The sequence below is a fragment of the Lygodium microphyllum genome, chromosome 1 (genome assembly GCF_053477565.2).
Source record: "Lygodium microphyllum isolate KBCC chromosome 1, Lygodium_microphyllum_v1.1.10, whole genome shotgun sequence".
Lineage (NCBI taxonomy): Eukaryota > Viridiplantae > Streptophyta > Polypodiopsida > Schizaeales > Lygodiaceae > Lygodium > Lygodium microphyllum.
Genome location: NC_141135.1, coordinates 36058375 through 36080784, shown reverse-complemented (window position 1 = coordinate 36080784; position 22410 = coordinate 36058375). Strand labels below are relative to the sequence as shown.

Sequence of the window (22410 nt, the reverse complement as noted above, 5' to 3'; positions counted from 1 at the left end):
GTTCATTGGTATACCACAGGCAGGGCCATCCTCACAGCCTAAACATGTAACTGCTGTAAAACAGGAATTTCCAAACATTTAACAGTAGAGTCATTTCATCAAATAACCATTATAACAGCCTTTCCTTCTTTGATATACAAGTAAAATTGCATTTTGGATACAAACAAAAAACATACGCAGGAATAGCCAAACTCTTTTCTAGCAGAGCCTGTGCTTCAGCTTCAAACAGATCAAACTGCTGCTGAACTCTTTCGACAGAGGCTGAATCTAAATAATAAGTGCTCATCTCCTTTCTGCCATCAGAACAAGATGTTTAGACAAAATGTATGTCATATGAAAATTATTTCCCAAAATACTGCACTTAAAGGACCTTTTCCAGGTGAAACAAAACTTCTGTTAAACACCCTCACTAAAAATCAAAAGGTACAAATAAGATATCCAGTACATATAAAATTAAAAAAATACACATCATCTAGGCTGGCTGCCCGATTGGAGAATATCCAAAACACAGGATATGAAAATAATCATTTTGACGGTCCACATAGTGCCAAACCATGAAGGGAGAAGCTGCCTAGATCATATATGGCTAGGAGTGCCTCTCCTCTCATCCTCATGCACTCTAAATCTCCTTGTTATCCTGCCACCTATCTGTTAGAGTGTGGATGATCATGTCCAAATACAACCAAGTGATTCAGAGGTCAGTATGTTCTTGCTCATAGCCCTGCTGCATTCTGTAGTTCATCCATACATGGGACAACAGGCACACATTGTGACAGTGACTCCTGCCAAGTCATTGTCATCTCTTTTGGAATACCCTAAAAGACCACTCTAAGAGCTCTCCTTCTAACATCCTGAGCTCAGGGTCAGTGCCAATACAATGTCTCAGAATCTCGAGCGTGCCACTCGAAACTCCAAAACCAAGCCAAGTGCTTATTGCCACAATGATCAATCCTACGTGCAATGAGCCAAAGAAAGAATGTAATCTTTCTAGGCTTGAAGCTCTTCTCCAATATGTCAGAATATGCAATGGTGCAAAGAGCCAGTAGGGTTTGCGGGAAGAAACACAGAGTGTACGGGAAACACTTAAGAGAGAAGAGAAACTCAAAAACACAAGAAGAACATGGTGATGATGCACTGAATCATGCTAGAGAAGAAAAGCTAATACAGAGAACCTGAGGCTTAGAAGATGACTGCACTATCCTATCTGAATCGGGTGGCAGCACGTGTCGGAATCTACACAGTGAAGGGAGGAAAACACAATACACCAGGCAGTGGGCTATCGAAGTAATCACTCGAAGGTGGACACTTGACAAGGGAGCGAACGATAGTCCTTAGATGCCATCAAAGTTGAGGAAGATGATCGCCAGCTATCAAGGGAGCAAAGCGCAGTCCTCACATGCTAGGAAGTTGGCTTGGATGCAAAACGCAACTGCAAGAGGTGTGAGCTGCCAATCGCACATGATGACAGCCCAAATGCTGATGGCAAGTGTGTGGATGTTGACGCCAAATGAAAGGAGTGATGGCAGAGTGCAAACGCAAACACCGATAGTCTATGTGATAGCAATAGTGGCCGGAGAAACCTTGAATTAGCCAGACAGAGCAACCAAGATGATGCCAAGAATGGGAGGGGTGACACCTAATGGTTGAGATCCTCCACGAGTACAAATGCAAGCCTGTAGTCTAACACCAGGGTGTGGATGTTGTCTCTAGGTAGGGGAGTGCAGTCGCTAGCAATCTAATGATAACACCAATAGGGTGGAGCCTCCAAAAACAAGACTTGATGAGGGGAACAAGGCACCTAAAGGAGCAAAGGAAGGGTGACCATGAACTACGATATCCTCTAGTAGGGGTATGGGCAGTTGTGGAGTGGAGAGGGAAGAGTGTTGGAGTGACGAAGGAAGACAAGTGACGAATGACTAAAGTGGGTTGAGAATGAATGAAGTGATGGCATATTTATAGGCATAAGCTATCTAAGATAGCGCACCACTACGTGGGTACCCACTGACGAAATGACCAAAATGTGGACACCAACCGTTTTTGCGGCTGCAAGCGCAACACCCTAAATGAAGTGTGCAAACTGAAGAAGCGGTTTCTCAACACCCCCTCTCACGCCCAAAAAGGGATGAAGAAAGAGAAGCGAAGAGAGATACGAAGAAGATGTGGAGGATCCCAAAGATCCAAGATTTCCACCTGAAAGCTAACCCGTAGTAAGAAACAATAACAAGATGAACTGTAGGACCTAACTCCACCTCCGAAGAGAAGCCACTAGCTCCATAACTCCATGCTGGAAGGAATTCGAAGGCCTCGTCAGCAAGTCACAACGGAACCTCCAAGGCCCCAATCTAGGCGGTACATGAAGATCCTAGGTATCAATAGGAGAAATGACTGCTCAAAGACAGCCATCCAGAAAGAGTAAATGGTGGGTGAAGAACTTCATGATGAGTAGGTGCTCTCTCTGAGGGTGGAGACACAGGGGTCCCCTCCAAAGCCAAAGAAGAAGTAGAAGCCCCCTCTGAGGGAAAAGCGAGTATATCCCCCTCAAAATCCCCCTCTACGAGAGATTGGGAATCTAACAACTCATGGATCACGAACTCCAAATCATCTAATGATGAAGAAACTGCCACTAGTCATGCCAAAGAAGGTATCTAGGGTGTCGAAGATGGTGAAGAACACCCAAAGGTGGCCTCTCAAACTTGAGTGGTCGAGGGTGGGCAAAGGGGAGACTCATGTTGAGCCAAGGGTGGGCAACACTCAACTTCTCTCAATGGAGTGGACTACGGAGCCAAGGTAATGAAAAGTGTCAAACAGCCATTGTCTCTCGAAGGAGCGAACTACCAAGGGATGGTATCCAACAATCATTCTCTCGAGGGAGCAAATTGCAGAACCACGAGTTGTGGAGGTGGCATTCCTGAAACCGTAGAAGAAGAAGCAACCTCCGCAGCCCATTGTGGTGGTCACAAGGAGACCGTGGCACCTTACAATCCTCCTTTTGCTCAATACGGCTTAGTGCACATCGGATGCACCTTACTGCCTTGAGCATAAAAATTTGAAAGCTGGTTCAAAATAAACTATGTGGCCTAAAAGCGAGAGGTGGCACATTGAGTGCCTAGGGGAAGATGATACTCCAAGGGTGTAGGAAGCAAAGGTCCATCTAGGCAAGCATCAATGGTAGGTCCATTGATACCGGAAGAGGAGCCACCAATGGTCTAGCCATCTACCTGTGGAGAAGTCATAGCACCATAGTGTCAACCTTTAAAAGGGAGAGTGGGTGGAAGAGAAAAAGAAGGCTATCTCTATCTCTCGTTGATGCAGTGGAAATAAAGGGGGAAATCAAATGATGATACCGCACCCACAACCTGTCTTTGCCTTCTCTGATGAAAAGGGTCTTTAGCTCTCTAAGCTCCTACATTTTGATACTATGTGACGGTGCGAGGGAGCGAACCGCAGTCCTCAAATGGCATTGGACATGAGAAAGATGATCTCCAGCTGTCGAGGGAGCAAAGTGCAGTCCTCAAATACCGGGAAGTTGCCCTAGCTGCAAAACGCAAATACCAAAGGTGTGTGAGCTGCCAAACGCAGATGTTGACAGCCCAAATGCTGACACAAGGTGTGTGGCGACCTCCAATTGCTGACTTTGGATTACGTAAGGGGGAATGGGAACAGGGAATCGGCATCCCATACAAAATGAAAACGAATGAACGTGAACCAAAGCTCATCATTTGCAAATGCATACAAAATGTATAGATACCTATTGTGTGAATAAATTCATGGTTATATCTTGTTTCTTTGCTAGCACAACCCTTTTCTCTTTTGTTGTACTTGCACAAGACAAGTGTATATACAATTGAGTGTATTTCAACACTACCATAAAAAGAAGGATGTAGAAAAGGGAGTTATGGTATAATGATCGAAACACTAGCCTAGATTCGTATCAGGAAATCAAGACTATATGTCTAATCTTTTCAATTACAAAACCTCCCAATTGGAGAGGATCTTGTTTTCTTATCTGCACTTGTGAAAATAAACCTAATAGGTGTATTTGATATCTTCTAGTAATCCTTGAACCAAACAGAAGCTTTCAAGGTGAAACCAAGTCAAGACCAGCATCTTTGAAAGCTGTATCTAGACACTAAATGCCCTTCTTGGCTAGACCAACTAATATTGACAAAGCAATGGCCTTTAGCACACAACATTATAAGTCCTGCAGCTTGCTGAACTACAGGGCAGATTCCGAAAAGGCAATTTCGTCTTCAATATGTATCCAGACACTTGATGTCGCTAAACGTTTAAAAAACACAGTAGCGAGAACCACAACCTGACTTAAAGATGCATTGAATGTCAAGCACTTAAGCAGAAATTAGTGGAGTTGAAGATTCGATGTACAAAGTTTGTGGCACTTTTCTAATCAGATCTTGTATGGACATGGCCGAGGAAAATCTATGCAAGATCTTACAAATCCTGTGATAACCACTGATCAAGGATCCCACACACACAGTTTCAAATATTTTTTTAATAACCAAATTCTATGTGGACATGACTGAGAGCATCCATGGACCATGAGAAAGACTTTAGCAGAATTGAACAAAATCTTACAAATTCCTGTCATAATAATAGCATGGAGGGATACTCTAATGCCAGGAGGCATATTCCACGGTGGACTCCTGCCAGGAGGCATATTCCACGGTGGACTCCATGCCACGATGGATTCCGTGAGGTTTTACGGTGGATTCCGTAAACTTAGATGACCGGGGCTCATACACAAAGTGGATTCTTTGTGCAAGAAGTTGATGGGGGACGCCTGTCCTTTTCGGGCGTTTCATTAATTTAGTGTGTACATACGTGATTCCATAGCGGCTGATTCCGCAAAATGCATATTAAATTAATAAACGTTTATGAGTTTACAGTGCGCACTCGTAATAAATTAAGGTTAGGATTTATTTCTAACCAGTTGATTTATTTATGTAGCTGAAGACTGCTAGGTATTCACTTTTGTCAGTTTAATTGTATTATTTTACTAACGATTGTGAATGCTTCAGTTGATGTGTAGAGATAGCAGCAGTGGCGGAGAAAAGCATTGGAGTCTAGCGAGTATTCGACCTATGGATTATATTTTGATAGGTGCCATGCCTATATTTTGTCATGTCTATTGAGGCATCGATTATTTATTATTATTTTGTACGCGCCTATGCGCACGGATATGTTATTTCTATTTGGACATTGAGATTGGGCGTGCCAGACTCAATGAGCACCGTCCATTAGCTTTATTTCCTATTTTTGTAAAAGGCAAACTCAAAATCTAAAAGCTTGTCATATTTTTGTAAATTGGGCTATCATTGAACACAAAGATGGAAATATTTATAAAATACATGCTTTGTGAAGCGCTCACACAAGGCATGGGGGGAGATTGAACCCAATTGGTCTCTTGCTCTTGTCGTTCATGCTTTTTACATTGTTTTTTGTGCAAAAAGGTAGAGTTCATTGTTCTTGGGGACCTTCCGAGGTTCACTACGTGAGCATACTGCGACCGATCTGCGCACCAGTGGTATCAGAGCGGAGTTGAGATCAAGAGCTTCCAATCGCTACCCATCTCATGCGAAGGTGGAGCTCCTGGAACGATCAGGCTCTACGGTCAATCTCATTGCGAACCGTCGATACAGGCAGACTTCTGTCGATCAAGAACCCCTGTTTCTACTCTCACATCGCGAAAAACCAGGCTGTACAGGCAGAGGACCACTCCATCATCTCCATAAATAAGTCGTGAAAATATAGTAAGAAGCTCATAACTATCTTCTTCAAAAGCTTAGTAATAAAGCTTAAAAGCTTAAGGAATTGCCAAAGCTTCACAAAAATCCTCATCGTGGTACAAAAGGAGGTCCGAAAATTTTGCGCCGTGAAGAAAAACGCCCCTCCCCCCCCCCCACGATTTGCGCCGTGCTGCTCCATTAAGCTTCCTTTCTTAAGCTTAAGCTATTAAGCTTAAGACATTAAGCTTTCATCAAGTCATACAAGGCAAGCAAATCACCAAACTCCAGGTCCTGCACTTCCGAAATCAAGTCCTGTAGGTCGACTGTGATCAAGTCCTACAAGTTCACTAAGTCGGCTAAGTCTGCAACTCTGCAAGTCGGTTAAGTCTGCAACTCTGCAAGTCAGACTAGTCAACTGGAGTCAGAACTGACTAGTGCTCAAAACTCCTAGAATGGCTGTTCTTGCGCAGAAACTTCGAACTGCAAAGTTATTCGTGGCAAGGTATTCTACCAATACGCAGGTTCGCTGAAGTATTTTCAGCATACGAAGAAGGAAATATCGCAGATTTTCTGAAAATTGAGAAAGAAATACCCAAAAACACATAGCCTTGTAACCCCGAATTTGAGCTACGCTCATCCCGCTAACCTAATTTTGAGTGAGAAAGGTCTTTTGAGTTTTACAGGATGACGGAACCACATATGGATGATCCTATGGCTGAAGACGACCTACCTGAGTCTACCATGGAGCAAAAGCTAGATCTAATCATGCTGCAATTGAAAGAAGAACGAAGGGCTAGGCAAGCATTGCAAGCGCAATTGACAAAATTACAAAGAGCGTCTACCGACAAAGAAGAACCTCAAGCTGAAGATTTGATTCGACGTACCATCGACGCCACTCTTGAAGCTCAAACCATTCGCAAGGAATCAAAGATAAGTAAACCAAGTTTCAAATTTCGCACTTTCAATGGCATACGAGAAGGAAAGACTGTTTTATCATTCATTAGCCAGTTTGATGACTATTTCCATGAGGAAACCTATCCAGAAAAAGATAAAATCAAGTGTGTTACTAATCATTCAGTAGACAGAGCATCACTTTGGTGGACTGTAGTACGCAAGAGCATAGAATGTCCTACTACTTGGAAAGATTTCAAGAAGAAGTTCATGCAGAATTTCCTACCACCGCAATTTCATGAGAAGGCTATCAAGCAATGGGATCTACTTCAACAACGGAATCGTGAGCCTATACCTCAGTATACAGAGCGTTTTTGGAATGCACTTCAACAGCTACGCATGCTTGAAGACGTACCAGAGACGACACATAAGCGAAAGTATATGACTGGACTTCTTGGGCATTACTACGCTGAAGTGAACATGTTCAAGCCTGCTACCCTTGAAGACGCCATCTCACTAGCTCACGACACTGAAGATAAGTTACGCGGTAGAGACAGACGACCACAGCAATTCCAAGCCAATGGTAATTATGGATCTAAACAATTCAATTCCAATTTTAGAAGGTTTAATCCAAGTCGTTTCTCTTCACCATCTTTCCGCAAGAATTGGGCTAAACCACCTGCATTACCATCCAATGTCAATCCAAATCCTAAGCCTATTCCACAAGCAAATCCAAATGTACCTAGACTTCCAGCCATTGCAGATAATGTAACCAAAGCCAAGCCAATAGTATGCTATAAATGTCACCAGCCTGGACATCTCGCAGCAAATTGTCATTCAAATAAGCCACCAACACATATCAACTATCTTGGAGCCATGGACGAAGATGAACCTGAGGATATGCCTGATTTCACTGAAGATGAGGACGACACTACTACTACTCCCAACACTTCACCAGGTATGCCTACTCCTCATTCATTATTGACTATGAAATGTTTGGTGCATGGAAAGGAAAAGACTATCTTGCATGATGACGGTAGTACTCATGACTTTATTTCAGCAAAATTGATAAAGGAATTGAAATTACAGACTGTACCTACGTATTATCACATAAAAGCTGCATTTTTAGGTACTAGGTATAATGGTACACAAGAAGTGCAAGATTTAGAGATTCAAATTGGTTCATACACTGAAAGAAGAAATTTCTTAGTTGTTCCATTACAGTTGAGTGACATTATTTTAGGAATGCCTTAGCGACACCAGCATAACCTAGATATAGATTATTCCACACACACAACGAATATTAATTTTCAAGGAAAATCTATTACATTATATGGTATGCATGCATCTAATGTTTTTCCACTGCTTTCACATACTCAAGCAAAACATGCATTATGCAAGAGTAGTAAATCATATCTCATTTGGGTGGATGAATTGCACGCAAAGGAAAATCATATGCACCCTAGGCATAAGGAATTTCTTGCATATTTTAAGGACTGTTTTGCAGAAGATCTACCACCTAGTTTCCCTCCTTCACGTACAGAAGACCATAAGATTGATTTGATCCCTGGCACACAACCACCTTGCAAAGCACCATATAGGCACAATCAAATAGAGCAAAAAGAAATCCAGAGTCAAGTTGAAGAATTACTAAATAGAGGTTTAATTCGACCTAGCAGTTCTCCATTCGCTGCACCTGTACTCTTAGTCAAGAAAAAGAATAATACCTATCGTATGTGTATTGACTACCGAGCTTTAAATAAGATCACTGTAAAAAATAGGTATCCTATACCTAGAGTTGATGACCTTATGGACAAACTGCAAGGATTTTCTATATTTAGTAAAATTGACGTCTGGATATCATCAGGTGAGGCTAGATAAATCTGACATATTTAAGACTGCATTCAGAATACAGTTTGACCATTACGAATTCTTAGTCATACCATTCGGATTGACTAATGCATCTGCCACTTTTAGTAGAATAATGAACCGTATCTTTTTGAAATATCAGTACTGTGTGATTGTTTTCTTTGATGATATTTTGGTGTTTAGTCAAAATAAGCAAGAGCATTATGAGCATTTGTCATTAGTTTTTCAGTTATTGAAAGAAAATCAATTGTTTGCAAATCCTGAAAAGAGTGAATTTTTTAAGACTGAAATTGAGCATTTAGGTCATATTGTATCATCTGAAGGCATTAAAGTTGATCCTAAGAAAATTGATGCAATATTGCATTGGCCTGTTCCTAAAAATATGCATGAGTTACGTTTATTCCTTGGTCTTGCTAGTTTCTATAGGAAGTTTGTACGTAATTTTTCATTACTTGCTTTACCATTAACCAAACTTCTCAAGAAAGGAATTGCTTATCAATGAACCAAAAATCAACAAAAATCCTTTGACTTACTGAAACATGCATTAACCAATGCCCCTGTTTTACAGTTGTCTGACTTTAATAGACCATTCTTTCTAGTTGTGACTGACGCTAGCGGATGAGGAATAGGAGCCGTACTAATGCAAGACAATCATCCAATAGCATATTCTAGTTGTAAGCTGAAACCCTCTGAGCTAAAATATTCCACCTATGACAAAGAACTATTAGCAGTAGTACAAGCATTAAGACAGTGGAAACACTATTTAATGGGTTCAAAATTTATGATAAAGACCGAACAGCAAAGCATTAGACATTTACTTAGCCAACCCCAAATTTCTGACCGTCATATCAAATGGGCTTCCTTCATTCAAAGTTTTCATCCTATCATTCAATACCAACCTAGAAAAGAAAATGTAGTTGCTGATGCATTGAATAGAAGACCTGCAATTCATAATATTTCTGTCATATCTTTTGATTCTTTGATTGCTATGAAAGATACATATCACCAGGATATTACTTTTCATTCTGATTGGAATAAATTAGTTCAAAATAATTTCATTCCTGTTGATTCATTGTCATATAATGATGGATTTATGTTTTATGAAAAGAGACTGTGTGTTACTATTCCATTCCGATCTTTTGTTTTGAATGAAATTCATTGTCCCCCATATCAAGGTCATAGAGGTATCATATCTACATTACGTATGTTAACTGAAGATTTTTATTGGCCGCATATGGATGCAGATGTATCTAATTTCGTTTCTGAATGTTTGATTTGTCAAAGAGTTAAGAGACATCATCGTAAACAGTATGGATTACTCATGCCTTTGTCTATTCCATCTAAACCTTGGGAACATATTTCTATGGATTTCATTACTGGTTTACCAAATACTAAATCTAACCATGACATGATTTGGACAATTGTAGATAGATTTAGTAAGCAAGCTTATTTCATTCCATGTAAGAAAACTTTAACAGCATTATAAGCAGCACAATTATTTTTTAAAACTGTTTTTACTAACCATGGATTGCCAAAAGTTATCATTTCAGATCGTGATTCTAGATTTTGTAACAATTTTTGGATTACCCTGTTTGCTAATCTAGGTACAAAGATTGATTTCTCATCTGCATTTCATCCAGAAACAAATGGACAAACAGAAGCCACAAATAGCACCATTCTAGATCTTTTACGTGCATATACTATCTCTAAACCTCAGACATGGGACACTCATTTGCATTTATTACAGTTTACATATAACAATACACCGCACACATCTACAAAGAAAGCACCGTTTGAAGTCATTTATGGATATAGATTATCTACACCTGTTGCATCTTTGTTTAATAGAATTCAGAGTGCTGATGATATTGCTAGTATGCATAACAGTATTTTTTATGAGGTTAAGGATATGATTGCTAAAGCCCAGCAATCATATACCAAACAAGCCAACAAGAAAAGACAAGCCATGAATTTCAAAGTTGATGATTATGTTTGGCTGAGAATAAAAAAACGTAGACTGCAAAGTGTAAATAGACATCCAGTTGTCAAATTAGCTCCTAGATTCTATGGACCATTTAGAATCATTCATAAAATTAATGCTAATGCATTTAAGTTAGAATTACCATCTCATTGGAAAATTCACAATACATTTCACATTAGTTTATTGAGACCATTTAGAGGCCAATTACCTATCCACCCTGTTTATGAAAAACCCACCTTTATTAGAGGAAGAGACTGAAATACTTGAACCAAAAGCTATCATAGACACTGACTTTATGACCACTAGAACTAGCCGAAGGTATTCTAGATATCTAGTAAAATTTAAGAACCATCCTGTAGAGGAAGCACAATGGATGCACGCTAGAGACTTAAATGCTTTTCCCACTCTGTTAGCTCCACATTGAGCTACTAGCAAATGAGATCAATTGCTATCCCACCCCGGGGGTATGATGCCAGGAGGCATATTCCACGGTGGACTCTTGCCAGGAGGCATATTCCACGGTGGACTCCGTGCCACAGTGGATTCCATGAGGTTTTACGGTGGATTCCGTAAACTTAGACGACCGGGGCTCATACACAAAGTGAATTCTTTGTGCGAGAAGTTGATGGGGATGCCTGTCCTTTTCGGGCGTTTCATTAATTTAGTGTGTACATGGGTGATTTCATAGCGGGTGATTCCGCAAAATGCATATTAAATTAATAAACGTTTATGAGTTTACAGTGCGCACTCGTAATAAATTAAGGTTAAGATTTATTTCTAACCAGTTGATTTATTTATGTAGCTGAAGACTGCTAGGTATTCACTTTTGTCGGTTTAATTGTATTATTTTACTAACGATTGTGAATGCTTCAATTGATGTGTAGAGATAGCAGCAGTGGCGGAGGAAAGCATTGGAGTCTAGCGAGTATTCGACCTATGGATTATATTTTGATAGGCGCCATGTCTATATTTTGTCATGTCTATTAAGGCATCGATTATTTATTATTATTTTGTATGCGCCTATGCGCACGGATATGTTATTTCTATTTGGACATTGAGATTGAGCGTGCCAAACTCAATGGGCACTGTCCATTAGCTTTATTTCCTATTTTTGTAAAAGGTAAACTCAAAAGCTAAAAGATTGTCATATTTTTGTAAATTGGACTATTATTGAGCATGAAGATGGAAATATTTATAAAATACATGCTTTGTGAAGCGCTCACACAAGGCATGGGGGGAGATTGAACCCAATTGGTCTCTTGCTCTTGTCGTTCATGCTTTTTACATTGTTTTTTGTGCAAAAAAGTAGAGTTCATTGTTCTTGGGGACCTTCCGGGGGTCACTACGTGAGCATACTGCGACCGATCTGCGGACTATACTCGACAAGATAGTTAACTTCCAGATCCTAAATTTATAGAAGCAGAAGACTGCTAAAGGCTACAGATTACAGAAGAAGAAGCCTTCAAGCGAATTGAAGAGAAAACCTCCATCACCGCCTGACCTGACTAGGCAGATTGAAGAACGCCAAAGGAGGCAAATGTTTTGGATGTGCTGAGAACAGCAATGCCAAGTTCATTTCCCTATCAAAAGACCAGTTTCTTACCAAGTGGCCTTTCAATGCCAAAATTTATTGTGTGGATGTCATGCTGACACTTTGAGAATAACAGTTTGGGAGGTCACAAATCTTAGTCATGTGCATGGGGATTCTCTTGGACATTTGAGAATGCTTTGGATGCAGTAAGAACAGCAATGCCAAGTTTCTCGGGCAGAAAAGAAAAGTATATTTCCCAATGCAAAGACCAGTTTTCTACCACATGGTCCTTCACTGCTGAAATATACTATGTGGATGCCCCACTGATAGTTTGTGAAAAATGGCTAAGCAGGTTACAAGTCTTTGTCTCTGTACAGAAAACTACTCTACCCTTGTAGCTTTCAATGTGTACTTGTACGAGAGGGTTGTCTTGAACATTCGTACATTAGCAATGCAACTCCAGGTACCCGTGGTTCAGGTTAAAACCAGAAAATACCATAGTCCAATAGTTATGCTTTATTTACCCACTTCAAATTTGCTAAAATCTCAGCACACCACCACCATTGTCCTTCAGTAATCACCCCAAACAACAGTACTTAGAAAAGAATCAGGCATAAAAGATATGTTGTATTACTCATTTTCTAGAAACATTTCACCATATGTGATGCCAGGAGCATATTGTATCTTCCTGAAGTGATCTACCCCCTGCAGCAAAATGCCAATAGAAAAGATTAAGCATTTGAAATTTTGAAGCAATCAAATTTGAATCCTTGAATCAAATGTTTAATTTGAATTCCTTTTCTTTCAAGCCAAGTTTGCACACAATCAAATAGAATCTACTTAAAAAGATTCATGAGACAGCCAGCTGCCATATAGGCTGAAATGTCTGTTTCTATTTTGATTTATTTGCTGGCATGTTCACAGTACTGGTGAAAGATACTGTAGGCTTAAATGGGGGGGTTTTGCAAGGGCATGCTATGCCTGTCATAAATTTGGACACATGCCCAATCGTTATCCTATTGTGCCACATCCTTCTCCTATTGTAGTGGCACAACCTGATGTCGTGTTGGATAAATATAATGTTCAATGTCAACCCCAACTGTCTAAACAGAATTTAATCAAGTTCAACAGAAAGTTGAATTCTTCAGTGCCTGGCTTTAATAATGATCCACAGAAACAGGTTTAAAAGACAATGCAAAAGGATGGCAGACTCCTAAAAAACCATTCCTCCGCATAAGGTGCCTATAAAGATTAGACATTGGGCAACTCCCCCTGCCCTTTGCCCATGCCCCCATGTGACTCCTAATAAAAATCTATATTTGTGTTATAGACCTCTTGAATTCTGACACCTTTGGAAAGGCCTAGTTATCAGTCCTAATGTTTTCATAGACATTAACTCAGCTAGTCCTTCTCAAGTGCAGAAGGTTGTTGATGTGGATGCAATCCATGTACCTTGATTCTATGTCACTTCTTTACATACTTTGATGTATATATTCCACTAAAAATGAACTTTTCCCAGTCTTCTACATGCACTATGATGGCACTCTGTGTGTTCACGCACGTGCATGGTGCATGTGTTGTTGGACAACCAAAATCGATACTAGACATAAAAATTAATTGATGTGCATTTATGCATAATGATTGCTTGTTAATTCAGCCCCAATAAGCTTTATTTGCTTTAAAAAAGCTTTTATCCCCAGTAATCTCCTATAAAAGGGCATGTTTTGGGCCCCCAACTTCCTCAATCCTCATTCACTGTCAGAATTACCCTTAGACCACAGCTTTGCTCTCTTCTCATCACCCTTCTCTCCTTAGCTGCCCATGCCCTGGAAAATGCTGTCTCCAGCCTTTCTAGAGGTAATCGCCAGCTGGAGCAGGTTGTCCACGCTGCTGTGGCTGCTGCCCAGTATGGTGCAAGCCAGCCCTTCCAGCAAATTCACACAGCTTTCAAGCAGGTCCCCTAAGATTTGCAACAATCTTCATTCTCTACAATGTGCTGCTCTTTGCACTTTCAGCAGCTGCCCATCTGCACCATATCTTATGCCCACTGCAGGGCTGTCCCTCATCTGCTGCAGCCTTTCTCCTATGATCTAGAGCAATCATCTACCTTGCCAAAGGCTTCCCCATCCAGCAAACGTGTATATTGCTGCTGCTGCCCCTGACAATCACCTCTTCATCACCACACAGCTATAGAGGACTGTGTTTTGCTCCTTCACTGCGGTCCATCTTCATCTTCAGATTACCCCTGCCCTCCAAGAAGACTGTGTTTCCCTTCCCCCACAAAGCATTCATCTTCAATAGGTGGTTATTGCAGTCATCTCAACCCACTTTGTCAACTCCAGACTGCATGGTTCATGCCTCAGCCCATTCCCAAAGACACAAAGGCCAAGGGCCAACCATGTATCATCATAAGATTTTATTCATCATCTCATTCATTCTCTGATCTCTGAGTTCATTCAACGTTTCTCTTTGTCATACATTCTTTTTTGCAAGTAAAATGTGGCTGATTATATTACTCAAAAAAGCTGATTACAACGTAATGTTCATGCTCAACAGACAAGCTGGAGCTGATGCAAAGTCACAAATACATCATCTATAAGGTGGTCTCGGGGCCAAGAAGCCATGGGGGGGGGGGGGGGGGGGGGGGGGGGGGAGTTGCATCACGAAAAACAGGTCATGGCAGCCCCAAGTGCGCATGAAATGACCGCGGAGCTCTTGATGAGCCCTGGACTCACCTTGACCCTAATCCCATCGGCCGCGGAGGGAATGGATGATGGAGGTCCAGAGCTCTGCTAAGGTCGCCTATACTAACAGTCTCTCTCCGCCAAAAGCCGCCTGACACTGCGCCTTCTAGATATGCCATCCAATAAGGCTCCCTATGATGTCCCATACCTCCGAGCAATCTATTGTGGGCTCCAATACCTGTCAACTGGGTAGAGCCTCCAAACCGACCACTGCGCACGACCCTACCTCGATAATGAATATCGTGTCTTGCATCCCGGCCTCATAAAGAAGGTGATGGCCCTGGCTGACTGCCTGCCAACAAAAGGCTCCCCATGAGATACATCCAAGGCTGGGTGCTATACGGCGAAGGATACAGCAAGCTCCTCTCCACACGAGCTGCGCCTCCTCGCATGACCAAAGGCGGTGCTTTGGGGTTTCCAGAGGCTGTTGTGTGCAACGCTTACAACCTCCCTCCTTCTACATCTGGGCAAGCCAACTTCCCACTGCCAAGCCTCCATGTGCCACCAGCCATAAGAAATACGAAACCCTCCTCACCCTCCAGCTATCCCATAGGTGGTGCCAAAAGGACCGTTGAAAAGGCTCCGTGATGCTGTGCTCCGCCCAGTGCCTACTATGTGACGACACCCACTCCATATCCTCCGACATCAGTACGTGTCTGCCAATCCTAGCAATGTACTCAAAGAACCTAGGTGGCTTTCTAGCGACCGTCGTGGCCAGCCATAGCCACTCTCCTGGATCCCACTCTAGCTCATCAAGTGGTCTGCCCTCCCAAATCCAAAGGTGCCACTCCCTGAGCTCCTCCCAGAAGACAGGGGTCCAATCGCCATGTCTTCCCCTAAAAGCCCACCACCCGAATCCTTCTCCACAAGAGGGCGCCTATCCCCTCATCTTGTTGCCCTCTGTCAAGGGCCAGACGTCCCCCCTCACGCACTGCAAACAAAGTCCCATGTGGGGCGCCGTCCACTCTTCCTACCACATGTAGGGGGATGCCTACTGGTGAGAACCCAGCTGCCCATACCTCCCCAGGCTCTATTGGCTCTCATATCCGGGGTGCAAGCCACTCCAGAGGTATTGCTGCGTCTATCTCCCTTCTCCTCAACTCCACTCCCCTCTGATAGCCTAATGCTCTCTGCAGCACCTCCTCTTCCGCCATCTTGTACACCTCCCACCATGCCTTGATGGTACGAGCCGGGCCACTGGATGTGGGTACGCTCGCCGATCTATGCTCCTTCCCGATCTTTGACGTGGGGGTTCCAGATTACCTACTAACCATCTATCCCCTCCTGGCAGCCTAGGGAGCTCTGTGTTAGGGCCTTGCGGAGGCCCTGCCACATGCAGAGCAGGCTACATACGAAAGGTGATCTTGGGGGGGGGGAGGGATCTGGGCTGACGTGAAAATCCATCTCAAGGACGGCCTCCACTCACCGCCAAGCCTCAGTCTACAATCCTGAAAGCCCTCCTACAATAAGACCTTCCAAGTCTACCCACCTGGTGTGAGGCCGCGGACAACTAGCTTGCCCAAGAGGGCCATTCTCTAATATTCTGAGTCTATGATCCCGAGCCCTCCCTCTCACCGATGCCGTATGGTGGTCACCCATGCCACCTTGGCCCTGGAGTCCCTGGAACCATCTAACCCTGACCAGAGGAAATTCCGCACTAGGCGGTGGAGCTGCGCTACGCAAAATGAGGAGAAGCACCAACACGAGGCGATGTACCCGGCCGTCGCTAGAAGTACCTAGTTGACCAATAGGGCTCCGTCGGCTAGTGAGAGGTGAGCCGTCCTCCAATAGGTCAGTTTTCTCCTAATACAATCAAGGACAGGAAGAAACTACTCGGCAGGAGTGATGTCGAGTCCCACTTGAAACCCAAGATACTGGACAGTCTGCCCTCTACTCACCCGTCTAAATACCAGGTGGACGCCCCACTCCGTGCTAGAGTCCGAGTCTGTGAGGAAGCCAACCAACTTTCGCCAGTTGATTTTCGCTCCCGCTGCTAAGCAGAACACGTCAAGAGCCAGCCTCACTCTCTCGAACATCAACTCAAGGTCCTCTATGCAGAGTGTTGTGTCATCTGCATACTCTGAGTCTAACAACTCAGTCTCCTCTCTCACTGGAAGTTGGAGGCCGCCTAGCCCGCTCACACGTAACGTGACGAAGTGAGACATTGTCTCTGCAAAGAGTAGAAACAGGTATGGGGCCAGGGGGCAACCCCGTCGAACCGATCTCTCCAGCCCAAACTCCTTCCCTCGCCTTCCGCCTATAAGAACCCTGCTCGTGGCCGATCTGTAAAGGGCCGAGACCACGCGAATCCAAACCTGAGGGAATCCTAGGCTCACCATGATACCCTGTAGGAAATCCCAGTCCACCCTGTCATAAGCTTTCTCGAAATCCAAGAGTAGTACTGCCAACCTCTGCCCACTGTGCTGAGCCCACTTAGTCGCCTCAAAGAAGGTAAATACATTGTCTAGAATGCTCCTATCCTAGAGAAAGCATGTCTATGTGTCATGGCTGATGTTTGGAAGCACAAGGCGTAGTCGCCTACCAATCATCTTTGCCAGTGCCTTATAGGCCACTGACAACAAGGTAATCGGTCTCCACTGGGAAAGCTCCAACCGGTCTCCCCCTTTGGGGAGAAGGCTAATAAGGCCTCCCAAGAGACTCTCAGGCATCCGTCCTGAAGTGAAAATCTCCTAGAAAGCCTACGATAGGGGGTCCTTCACCACTTCCCAGTAGGTAGTGAAGAAGGCCTTAGAAAGGCCATCCTCCCCTGGGCATTTCTGGCCATCCTGTGTGTGGAAAGCCTCCTCTAGTTCCTTCTCTATGAAGGGGGCTAGAAGGGATAGAAGGGAACATCCCATCTCCTCTGTGACAAGGGACGGGATGAGATCCCAGACCTACTGTCTACACCTCTGTCCTCTAGCTATGGCTCTCTCCTGCTAGAAGAGATGCGTACAGTAGTCGGTGGCAATCTCCATCACCTCATCTGGGCTAGAACAAGTCCTCCCATACTGATCCCGAAGGCTGCGTATCTACTCTCCTGCGGTGCGAGGCTGGTGCACCTAGAAGAACTCCCTGCACATCGTGTCCCCCTTCCACGCCCAGAAAGCTGCTAAGGTTCGTAGAGAGAACTCTGAGCGCCTATCCTCTAGGCCAACAATGGCTGCTCGCGCAAGAACCTCTTGCGCGTGGAGGGTGGGATCCCCTGGTGTCTCCTGTAGCAGTCTCTGCGTGACTGCAAGGTCGCACCGGAGTGCGCTCTCCTCCTCTCAACTCTGCTACCTGGCCTATATGGCTGCCTCTTGGCAGATTCTGCTCGTCTCGACTAGGACCTCTGCAACCTCCTCTGCTATCCGGTCCCTCCCACCCCACTCTCTGGTCCAAATTTGCTCTATCTGTCTCGTCACCTCCTCCCTCCAATAGATCGAGTCACGGATCCAACAGGAGCATGCGTCTGAGGCGGATGCTGGGGGATCAAGTGTCAGGAGGACCGGGCAATGATCGGACAACGTGGTGCCTACCAACTGCTCAATCTAGCCTCCATGAGAGCCTTCCCACTCTCCCATATAGAACCTATCCAACCACTCCAACAAGACTCCTCCAAGCCGCCTGTATCCCTAAGAGAAATCCAATGACCTCTCCCTCCTGTGGAAAGCAGGGTCTCTCTAGGCATCACGTACTCTTACAGCCAGCAGAAAGACCTCCCATGCCTCATGCTCCTTCCCAACCATGCCCTGGTAGTTTCTACCTCTGCCCTATTGGTCCTCCAAAAGCCTCCAAGTTGTTGAAGTCTCCTCCAACAATCCAGGAGTCCACCTCTGGGAGTCCATCCGCGATCTCCACCTGGAACCTGCTGCGTGCCCTAACCTCCGTAGGACCATAGACATTGAGGACTCCAAGGCACGAGTCCCCAATATCCAATCTGATCCAAAGAACCCTCCATGCCACTATCATCACGTGGTCTCGTACACAGGCAGTGAGACTCCGGCCAATACAGGTGCATACGCCTCCACTCCTGCCATGGGCACCTATAGCGTGCTCCCAGTAAGTGTATGAGCTGCTCGGAAGTACCTTCCCTACCAATTAGGCCTGGGTGGGGGTGAGCTTGTGCTCCTGTAGAAGTAAGATGTTGATCCATTTGGCAAGGGCAGGCTGCAGCTCCTGCCGAACAATCAACTTCCGCGAACCACGTGCCCCACTGTAGTGGAGACTATTCACATTCCAAGATGCAAGGTGTAGGCTCATGGGGAAACCTGTGAGACTGACCAAACAGGCATCTATTCGGTGTGGAGGCAACTGATAAGGAGGAGAAACTATAAGGCACGCAAGTACGCTTTGCCGCCGGTCCGGACGGTGAGCTCTAGTTCCCCAAACCATAGGGGTGATAGATGCTCCAGGTGGTACTATCAATGCATCTATCAGCCATGCTCAAAGTCATGACTCTGTACACTGGTAGAATCAGACTACCTGTGCCAAGGGCCACTCGATCACATCCTTCGGAGCTCTCCACTAAAGAGGGGCTCGAGAGATGATACTCAAGTAAGGGACCTCGGTGCCAGCCCACCAGTTAATATCCATCATGAAGCCAAGCCACTGCTGTGCAAACAATGCTAGTCCTTCTTCTCCCATCCACTGGGAGATCTGGTCCGCCACCTGACTCTTTAACTCCTCTACCTGTGTAGTCGTCCACTCCCCTGAGTGAGAGGACTGAAGAAAAAAGGCATAGTTTGGTCCATCCGGTGGTGCTAGTAGATGGACCTTGCCCCTCCTTGACTTACAAACCATGAAGATCCCCACCTCTAGTAGCAATGGAAACTTCCGCGCTCCGCAACTCTCAAGTAAGACCATGGGCCACTACAGAAGAACTCTTGTGGCAGCAATTGCACCTGTGTCGAGAAAGTGTGATGGGCGGCAGGGGTGGATGAGCTGGTAGCTGTATGGGAGGGGCAAGACTACTGGTGCGAGGAGAATGTAGGCGTGTGTGGCTCATCACCACCAGTGGGAGGAAGGGGAGTGGGTCTAAGGAAGGTCACCTGAACCGGGTGCGGGTCAGGGGGAGTACTCGGTGGGGTGGGGGGGGGGGGGGGGGGGGGGGGGGGGGTTGGGGGGGGGGGGTTGTTGGGGTTTGGCATGTCGAGCGCTGATAGCGCGCTTGGTCTGGGGGGTGGCCGCGATCAGGCAGAATGAGGGAGGGGTGATCAAACGGGGGGAGGGGCCAGGATCCATCTCGGGGGTTTGTGCGATCTATCGGAGCGAGGGGGGGAGCTTGTGACGTGACGGTTGCTAAGCTATTGCTTTGTCATACATTCTACTGTAAAGAAATGCCCTAACGCAAATAACACAAACACAATCGTATGACAAAGAACAAACTAATAACAAAACATAATAAGGGTTAGGGTAACTCAAAGACAATGAGCATAGTGAATAATTTGGTATGAATGAACCTGAATAATTCAATGCTCATGCAGCAAGCGCACTATGCAGTGAATAAATACTAAACCTTGAAATCCGACAAATCCCGAAACGCAGCAAGGCAGCCTCTAAAGACGTCTAGCAACAGCAGATGGGCCACATGTGCAAAGCAGGCTCTGACCAGCAAACGCAGCCTGCGTGGAGTCACCAGCAGCAAACACAGCAGATGAAAGAGCTGGATCATCTGGCAGTGACTGCCTAGGGAGAGAACAGCAAGAAGATAGCTGGAAACATGGACCAGAATGTGGTAGATAGTGATGGGCAGCTTCACCTAAGATGTCTTCCGCGAATGCAGTGTGTGCAACAAAGCTCGGTGGCACCTCCAAACTACCAAAACGAGATTGAACTAAGTGGGAGGGCAAGCGGGCTATCCTTGCTCCAGCATCCATGACGTTGCTTGAGCATCCGTTACATTACCCCCCCTTCTAGCACTGAGTTGCCCGAGGAACGGTGGTGTGTTTTTGAATAGGCCTTGGCTTGGTTGGGTGTTGAAGATGAAATCCACAAACCTTAACAAGAGCTCCTTGAAGATGTGAAGTTGGTTCCCACTTTCATTCACTTGCATCATAGCCCTTCCAATGGACAAGATGTTGTAATCTGCCTCTTGAAATTCTCGAATCCAAGATTGTCTACTTCATATTCTTGTTGATCTTCAATGATGATTTGTGGCAATGACTTTCACATTTCAGATGTATGGCATGGCTCCAAGACTAAAACATGAAATACAGGATGGATTTTCATGGACGGGGAAAGTTAGAGACCAGAGGTGATTGGATTTACTTGGCCGAGAATCTTTAAGGGCCCAAGTCATCGATAATCCAGTCTCTTGGGCAGGCAAGAAGAACATAGATCACGTTGAAAAGCCAAACTTGATCTCCAATTTTGTATGATGGGTGTTGCATACAGAGCTTACCTACATTTCTCTTAAATTTCTCTTGAGCTTGTTTGATCTATGCTTGCAACTCTTTATGAATATCAAAGAGGTGTTAAGCTAAATACGGAAAAATTAATAATGGACAAATTGTGCATTGGAATGATGGGCAATAAAAAGGAAAAATATCAATGGAAAGGTATAGGTCAGGGTTGTCACATTAGTTTGCCGTTCCAAAGTGAAACGGGTGTGTTCGCATGGGAACACATTAAATGGGCCAAAAATTCGTTAAAATTTAATAACTCATGATTTGTGGCTCAAGACTAGGGGTGGTAAAAAAGACAAGTGGCCAGTTCAAAGAGACGAGCAGGGCTGTAAGGTGAGAGTTAAATTCCGATGAACATAGGATACGTTCTCATGGAAAAGCAGCAAAAGAAAGGATAAAGCCAACTATAGCAGCTGGATTCTTCTCTTGTGATCTTATATAATTGTCTATCCTTGGGTATTGACCATAATTAGCAAAGAATGGTCTGAATTGAGTGGATGCATGGGAGGAATTATTGTATACAAAATACATCCACCCAATTGTCTTGATGATAGTTGATTATGCATTTGAGGTATTTCTGCCTAGAGATAGCAAATATGCTGCCGCCTACCTCTAAATGTTGTCATTAGCAGCTAATGGCTTTATAAAATGTTGTTGCCTCCTTCCTCTAGCATCGAGGCTGCTGTCCTCTACCTTCAATGGTTGAAATTGGGCTGAAAACTGATCAACATCTCCCTCTCCCTCTCCCCCTCAAGTTGAATGAACTAAATCAGCCTCTACCAAACCCAAACAGCGTCACGCCTAGGGTTTAGAGCATCTTCCACCTGGCATCACCATCATCTACCTGGCATCAGCACCCTTCTTCTTTAGGTTCCACCTTCACCAACATTTTTCAATGTGGAGATCTTCTCCTTGCCTAACGTCATAATCTCGAGCTTGGCATCAGCATCCTAACCTCTGGCGACAGTCTCCATCACCTGATGTCAGTGATTTCATCACTCCTCTATCAAAGTGGCTGTTGGGACCTGCCTCTTTGCAGCCGGGATTCTCCTCCATCACCTCGAATTACTCATCTGTCACAGAGGCTGTTGGGACCTGCACTTTTGCAGCTTGGCTCATCCTCCATCATCTACCATCATCATTATCCACCTGGCGTCAGCATCTGAGCTACTCTCCTTGCGTTTAACAACTTTGACACTCTAGGATTTGTGTTTTTCTGCCCAAGTCACTCCTCGGCATTAGAGGACTGTAATTCGCTCTCTCG

At 44.4% G+C, this 22410-nt stretch overlaps 1 protein-coding gene across 3 annotated transcripts in view; it reads right to left on the bottom strand.

The window, feature by feature from the left end:
• The window catches only part of EDD1 (glycine-tRNA ligase), a 218578-nt gene that overhangs the window by 123519 nt on the left and 72649 nt on the right, over nt 1-22410 (bottom strand). For all 3 annotated transcript variants that reach the window (XR_015690444.1, XM_087675465.1, XM_087675475.1), the window contains exons 9-10: nt 12651-12721; nt 177-293 (exon numbers count right to left, since the gene is read on the bottom strand). Coding sequence is in view for 2 of the 3 variants with exons in the window: in XM_087675465.1 (XP_087531591.1) it covers nt 177-293; nt 12651-12721 (188 nt within the window). In the remaining variant the exon portion in view is untranslated. The remainder of the gene's footprint in view (nt 1-176; nt 294-12650; nt 12722-22410) is intronic.